This window comes from Hyperolius riggenbachi, chromosome 2 (assembly GCF_040937935.1).
Source record: "Hyperolius riggenbachi isolate aHypRig1 chromosome 2, aHypRig1.pri, whole genome shotgun sequence".
Taxonomy (NCBI): Eukaryota; Metazoa; Chordata; class Amphibia; order Anura; family Hyperoliidae; genus Hyperolius; species Hyperolius riggenbachi.
Window position 1 is genome coordinate 109,673,919 of NC_090647.1, and position 8,070 is coordinate 109,681,988.

The following is an 8,070-nucleotide window of genomic DNA, read 5'->3' on the forward strand; positions in this document are numbered from 1 at the left end:
ATATACAAGATTTTGTTTCTCTACTTTTCAAGCTTAGTCTTCCAGTGAAAAAATAACTGCTCCTTCTTTTATAAATGAGATGTTAAAGGGAACCAAGCACCATTTTAGCACCCAGGACATCTCAATAGCACATTGAAAATACATGTTAATAATGTGGCTCATTATTAAAAGAAACGTCCACTTTACCTCTTCTTTTTAAATTTAAAAGTTTAGCAGAGGCTTTTCTTAACCTTACTTCTGTGGCTGTCAGGGCCTGCCTGTTGCAGAAAGTTCAGGCAGATAAGGACGGCTGTAATTATTTTTATAGCACACAGTAGCTTAGCACAAATAAAAGCTTTCATCAGCACGTGTGGGTGGAGAGATAGTGCGCTATGCTTCAAAGAGTTTAAAGAAGTCACAGATGCTATCTTCACACATTCCCTCTGGATAAATAAGGGCAGATAGAACAGGAGGGGGGAACATGGCAGCTCCTATAGCTATTAGAAACCAGAAAAATGGTGCTTAGTTCCCTTTAAGTGGATAACAAAGAAATACCAATGAAATCCTAGGTCACCACTCTTTATAGAGAGGCCCCTTCATGTAAGAGAGTGAATATGAATTTCCACTAAAATAATAAATTATTTACGGAAAAATGTGATATGGGAATGTGCCGTTACTACAGGAAAGAGGGTTGGTATAAGTAGGATAAATCATTTTAAACTGTTTCCAGATAAGGTATCTGAACTCCTTGCTGCCTATCCACAGAAGTTTGGGGATAATGTTGGGGATGTGTTGTTAGGGGTGGGTGGAAAATTATGGGGAAACATAGTTGGGCTGCTTATATTGAATATGACAGTGGTTGTTAAAAATACACGTTAGTAAATATGTGACAAAATATCAAGATGACATAAATCTGTGCTAATATACTTGCTGTGTTATGTTGTAGAATGTGATGACCAAGATACTGTATGACTTTTGCCCTACAAATAAAGTATTGTTTAAAATAATAATAATAATAATAAATTCCCCTTTTCTTTGTCCTAGAATGTTGTTCTGTATGATGACTCCGATTGCGACAGCACTGAACTCGATCATTCCTTGACTGCAACAACTTCATGATGCCAGAGTAAAGATACCTCCTGACTGTATATAAAGGAAATATTTATATAAATAATATCTATAAATATAATACATAATATGTGAATAGACTGAGCCACACCCCCAAAACCCACACAACGCCCATTTCTCACATCCAACAACACATACACGGCCTCCGCTCACCTGGCAGGGGATGAAGGTTTGGAAGCACTGGCAATAGGAGCCTGCATACCAAAGCAGACAGAGACTACTATATGATGATGTATCCATGCCTGTTAATGGGCACTAAGTGAAATGTTGCCCCCTTTCTCTGTACATCTTCAGGGGGTGGTGTGGTTTAATCTCACAGATTACCTCCAATCCTCAATGAACCACGGAAGGTGCTTAGAGTAATATTGCTAGAGCAGGGGTGGTTCAGTCACTGTGGAACTCTACTTCAAGAACAACTACACTTTAAGTACAAGGTGATCCCCTAGGAAACGTCATCTTGTAACATTCACAAATGTTTTTACATTATGAAATGTAGATATTATGAACCTGCATGCATAACTTGTCTTCTGTAATCTTGCGTAAGCGGAGGGAAAGGCTTGCTACAGTCTACGGACGTTTGTTGTTTTTTGCCTATGTATAAAAGAGTAACCTCCTCTGCAGAAAACAGACCATCAGAACAAATGCTGGGTCTTCAAAGATCCTAAAGCTTTTTTTCATATGCATTTGTGAATGATTAAACTCTAGTCATTTACAGTAGACACAGCTATGTTTTAGGAGCACCTCAACTAAATTGCAAGTTGCCTTATATCAAGGGATTTTCGAGAACAGTGGACCTATACTACAAAGGATCAATGGCTGTAACTGTTGCCTGGGCCATCACCTATACATCCGGGATGTCCGAGCATCAGACCCTTGTTCCACCACAGGGCAACACAAAACAACGTGGTGGAATTGCCAAGTATTCCCTGGTCATCGCCGTGACATGTCCTCTTGTGTCTTGGGACCCTTGTGCAGCAGTACAGACTTCACTGGCTATATGGGCATCTAATATTCACAGATGTATATGTAAAAGTTTGCACACCTTGGCAGCTGAGAAATGGGGTGCTCGTATGACAAATATATTCTAAATCATTTTACTGTTCAGAAACCTGAAGTACATGGAAGAAGAGACGGTCATTATGCACTTATGGGAAAAAGAAAAGAGCTGATGTTTCTCCTGGGCATTTGTTAAGAACGTAGCATGGTGAGGCAGGCTAAATATTGCACTTCCCAGTAATTCTGACACATCAATTTCAAACATCATCTCACCTGAGCAGCTCTCTTACACACATAGGTGTGCTTCTTGCTAACAGCTAGTTTCTATCCCGTGTTTCAAGCCATCGACTAAATGGTCTACCTGTTCCGTTGGCCTGGAACAATGATAAGCAGTTTCTTCAGAATTGCATAGGCTGTAGTTCTTTCCAGTACTGTTGTCAATAATGGAAGGGCAGATTTCAGTATGAGCTACCATTGTGGGTCAAATGGGATCAAATGAGTTAGGCCCTGTTGTGGTGAGTTGCGTCATGTTGCATCCCAGTTGCCAAAATGGGCAAACTGATGCATCTCAACGCAACGCATTAAGTGTAAATAGGGCCTTAAGGTGCCCAGACATTTAGCGATGCATGGGCAGATTGACCAAAAGACATCTGTCTCTGACCAAAACCGATCAGAGAGAGATCTGTTGGCTGCCTGTACACCGCAGACCAATGCCCGATAGAGTTCAGCATTCTATTCCTGAAATCTATCGCCATACAATTACACTCGTCACCGCCCCAAATGTAAATCCCCCCGTGCCTGTGCATTGTAAATCTCACCTGTCCAGCTGTTGCAACTCCCGGTCTCCCCCGAGCACTGCCACCGCACGGAGCTACCACGTGGTGCATGTGTGACGTCACACTCACATGCCTGATGCCACACGAGGGAGACAGTGGAGGAAACCAGGAGTCACTGCAACTGGCCCAGTGAGATTCTGCACTGGCAGGTGCCGGGTGGGGATTTTACACTTGAGGGGACAGCAGCCGGGAGTCCATCACCTTCGGCGGTTATGGTGATATCACATGATGTTACTGTCGTGCACCTGATCAGCCAAAGTTGGACTGAAAGTTTCCACCTTGCTCAATCGGAGTCGGTTGAATCATTGATCGGGCATGCTTGTTGTGGCACCAATTTTAATGGTTGATGGGGCCACAAAATCGTTAGCTGTATGGCCACCTTAAAATCCTGCTTTCCTAGAATGAATGATGGGTGGAGATCACATAGACAAACATAAAAAGAATGATTCACATCCGAAAATCCTTCATAGAGAAGTTTTTACTGATGACCATTATTCAGCTCCATGCTGCTGTGATTGGGTAAGAATGATCACCTTTCATTTTCTAGTAAAAATCAATCAGTGCTTGAAACCCACCTTAACCTAAATGAGAACATGACAAATCTCAAAAGCGATCATTTTGATAAATGTAATTTACAAGTATTACTTTTGGAAAGTAATTCTTTGAATTGAAAACCCCTTTGTGAAGCCAAAGTCATCTATACAGACTTGAACTGAGAGGCTGACATATTTATTTCCTTTTAAAGAATGCAGATTGCCCAGCTGTCCTGCTGAGCCTCTGCCTCTTATATTCTTAGCCATAAATTCTGAACAAGCATGCCGATCAGGGACTTGTGACTGAAGGCTGACTGGATTAGATGCATGCTTGAAACAGGTGTGTGATTCAGCCACTACTGAAGCCAGAAAGATCAACAGGACAGCCAGGCAACTGGCATTCTTCATCTGCAGCCATAGAGCAGAGGATGTGAAGTGCACTGCACTGCAGTTCCAAGTACATTTGAAGAGTTATTACGCCCAGCATGTTGCTTCCATACATACATATATTCAATTCCTGATTGCTATTAGAATTTGCCATATTAGATTTATTAGAATTTTAGGACTAGTGGGGCTTTAATACTGTCTATTTGACCTCACAGTGACAGATTATAGCTGTCCTTCCAAAAGCAATGTGATCATTGAATGATTTGGTGTATGCTTGTCAGGTGCACTTGTGTATTTTTGTAGCACCTCATGGCTTGTAAATGCAGTATTGGGGTTTTGTCATCACAAGCTGCACTTACAATGAAGAAGAGGACTGGATCTCCAAATCACTGGATAACTTTTCACATTATTCTTCTTTCCCTAGTTAATGGCTATCCCTATGTGTACTGTCAACTTTAGGATCACTCTCTAATGCATCTGTATACATTTTCCTTCCACAACTGACAATGTTGACTTTGGTAGAGCGTGATGAGCGAACTTCAGTTGAAACATAGTTTCCTCCAGGGCTTCATTATGATCGTTTGCTGCAGCTAAGTATCTCCAACGACCTCAGCTGCCATTGGTGGGTCTTTCGTTGTGTTTGAAGGCTCTGATGAGTTTAGAGGAGAGCGCTGGTGGAACCTCATAGCTGAAGTTCATCAAAGTAAGGCCGTAGAGCAGGGATGTCGAACTCCAGTCCTCAAGGGCTTAGGTCCTCACCCATTTCTGGCAAAGCTCAAATTAATTGATGGAACTGAATCAGGAAAGGTGTGGCTTATTAAGTAGAAAACACTTCTCTATTCCTCAGTCCATCCTAAACACTGGCATGGATCTGGCCCTGGAGGACTGGAGTTCGTAGAGGTATCTCAATACACTTTCTACTGGAGTTATGGGGGAATCTTTCTCTAAACAACGTTAGGACAAATTCAAGCTGGTTTCTATGCAGCAATGTAATGTATTTTTCGTATGCCTCAGGGTGAAATGGTATTTGATGACAATCGCTTGAAAGATATTTTGTTAATGTAGCATATTGAGCTTTGACGGACCACGAAATGAAATATGAAAGGATATTTTCTAACATTCACAGCTGGCTATCTCATGGTGCTTATAGCAATGTTGTACAAAACTGGCAGAGCTCTTGAGTATATTTAAACTGCTATTGTTCTGTTTTCTGGGAGGCTTTGATCAAATTTTAAAAAAATATATATAGTAGTATATTCAGTCCTTGAGAAGTGTATATACTTCATTTCTATTCCAAGCATGATTCAGTAATATTTAAGTTAAAAACTCCCTTACTGTGAACCTAGCTCTTGCAGCCAGTGGACTATCAAAAAAACCTATATATAGATATTTATATATACTTATGTTTTATGACATGATGAAGATAATGATGATCAGTGAATGAGACTGATGCCTTGCTGATACAGTGCCTCAGTGGTGTCTTTGATTCACAAATAACTGATGTCCATGATATGTCTGATGCTGATTAGAGAACAGGTACACTTTACCATGTGTCACAGCGAATGTACCCTGTATCTGTTATTGAAACTTGTTGCCAACACTATATAGCTAATGATTTTGTAACTGTTACAGTCACCGACTCAAAGGGCTTCCTCTTCACAAGACAGCCATATCCTCCTCAATGCCTAACATTTGTGTGTCCAAAAAATAGCCAGGATATTTATAGATGTTTTTGTGAATGTTACAAGAAGCTATTTTATTTATTGAAAAATGTTTTGTTTTGTTTTATTGTTTGTTTTTTTTACTTGTTCTTTGATGTTCTTCAGTGCAGCAGTCCTTTTGTGTTCTGAGATTCATACCGGTGCTAAGCTCTTTAGATGCAGTTCCTATGTCAGTGAAGGCTAGCTTGATTTCTAAGGAGGGATGATGGAGCAATTAAACCTATAACTACTAAAGTACATGAGCCAACTAAGCTAAATCTGCCGTCCTGTGGGGTGAGTGTATTCATTCAAAGAAACCTGTCATGTGAGGGACATGGAGGATGCCATCTTTATTCCTTTAAATATATATATATATATATATATATATATATATATATATATATATATATATATATATATATATATATATATATATATATCTTGCATGGCTGTTGGGCTGATCTACTGCCAGTGGCCCACAGTGAATATGCAGATCAGGTGTTCATTTGATTGGTTGACTTGACTTGATTGGCTGCCTAGTTGTTCCAGATGTTTGGCTCAGACTATACTGAAGCCATAATATCAGAATGATAGCCAGACAATTGGTATTCTATTGGTAATGCAGATAGCAGCCTCAGCTTTCCTCTTGCTTAAGCCGCTTCCATTGACCAATTGGTACTATTCCAGCAGGGGCATAACAATGGACACCCAGGCCTCCCATAGGCTCCGACCCCCCCAACCAACACACCACACCCTGGCAGAGTGCAGAGCAGCTACCTGATCCCTCCTCCTAACGTCTCGTCTTCCTCCCGGTAGCCTGATCCACTCGCTCTGCATACTCTGCTCCCGGCGTCACATGATTGGTAGCCTTGTACGCAGGACAGAACGCGTAGCTCTGGCTGCTGGGAGGAAGAGGAGATGCGCGACTTAGTGGGATTGGGTAAATATAGACACATAGCTCCGCTGCACAAATACTCTGCTTTGGGGGGGGGGGGGGGGGGGCGTAGCGGGTTCCCTGCCAAAGGGGAAGAGGTGCAATTGTTATGTCCCGAGTCCAGTCACTGATATAATAAGACTAGGGATGAGCTGCGTAATATGTCAGCGCTGCATAGTATGTTGGCGCTTTATAAATACAATAAATAAATAGATGCAGACAGCTGGCTAATAGGAGCAGCATAAACAGTTGCACAGAGGTTCACTTTACATTTTCATTTAGTTCAGTAGTAGTTGCAAATCGGTCAGCTGCATTAGATCAGCCAATAGAATGGTGGCTTCATTCAATATCCTGTTTGGTGTTTGGGTCCATGAGAAATCTAATGTAAGTAATAACATACATACTCGTACATGTTTTAAATACAGTATGTGCATGTGGGTCAGGCAACAAGTATGTCCGGTACATTCTATCATTCTCGCCTCACAGTCTGCCAATTTTCTTTGCATAGATTTTTGGCAGGGAGTGTGTTCAATATTAATGGATGCCTAGAAATGGACAAGTGTCCTACAGAGCTGGAAAGACCAGACATTCGCTTGTTCTCAGATCAAACTATACTATCACCTGTTATTCTGTACTCATATCCTCCATCATCATAATAATTCTTATATTTGTATAGCACTTTTCTCCTGTTGGACTCAAAGCCACAAGGGTGCACTCAGTAGGCAGTAGCAGTGTTAGAGTGTATTGCCCAATGACTCTTTACTGAATAGGTGCAGCTTACTGAACAGAAAAGGACAAGATTTGAACCCTGCTCTCATGTGTCAGAGGCAGAGACTTTAACCATTACACTATCCAGCCACTGCATAGTGACAATGTATAGAGGTTATACAGTATATCTGTGTATCAGCCTGATCACACATGTAAGTAATCTGCTGCTCATGTATGCTACAGAGCCGGTTCATCCAAAAGGCAATTCTAGGCAGTTGCCTAGGGCCTGGAGAGAATCTAGGGGCCTGGTGGATGCTAGCCCCTGACACATCTTACTAAAAAAGCTAGGTGACCATCAGCAGTGAGCAATATCTACTATGTTGGCTAGGCCCCATTTCATCTTAATCCATTTCTGGTTTGCTGGGTGTAGAAGACAGGGATAACTGTAGACATCAGACTAATACCAAAACAATTAAGTATGATTGTGGTGACGTCTAGAGCTTTATGTCTGTATACCCATTTAAAGTTTGTAGATGGGAGGCTAGCTTTGACATATGGATGGCTTCCTGTATACACATTGGCACATTGACGTTGCAGGGTAGTCTGCACATAAAGAGCAGGATCATTAAAGGAGCTTTACTCCAAAGACTCCTTACTGTTTTACGTACTGGCTTGAGCTGGAAACCGAACCCTTGTCCAAGGCTCAAATCCTACATCAAAAGCAACACTACGCTATACAGCTGGAAAAGTATTGATGTGCCAGTGGTGGAGCTTCTCCATTCACCATCAGGAGATGTTACTACTGTACTCATCAGAATGAGACTTTGGCCAACAATGACAAAACATTGGATCTTTCAGGCAGCAGCGGT

General features: G+C 41.4%; 1 protein-coding gene across 4 annotated transcripts in view; it reads left to right on the top strand.

Moving 5' to 3' along the window:
* Positions 1-5,902, top strand: part of MAP3K12 (mitogen-activated protein kinase kinase kinase 12) — a 169,682-nt gene extending 163,780 nt beyond the window's left edge. For all 4 annotated transcript variants that reach the window (XM_068267179.1, XM_068267183.1, XM_068267182.1 and 1 more), the window contains exon 14: positions 1,024-5,902. In XM_068267179.1, coding sequence (XP_068123280.1) covers positions 1,024-1,098 — 75 coding nt within the window. In that variant the 3' untranslated portion in view covers positions 1,099-5,902. The remainder of the gene's footprint in view (positions 1-1,023) is intronic.
* The last annotated feature ends 2,168 nt before the right edge of the window (positions 5,903-8,070 follow it).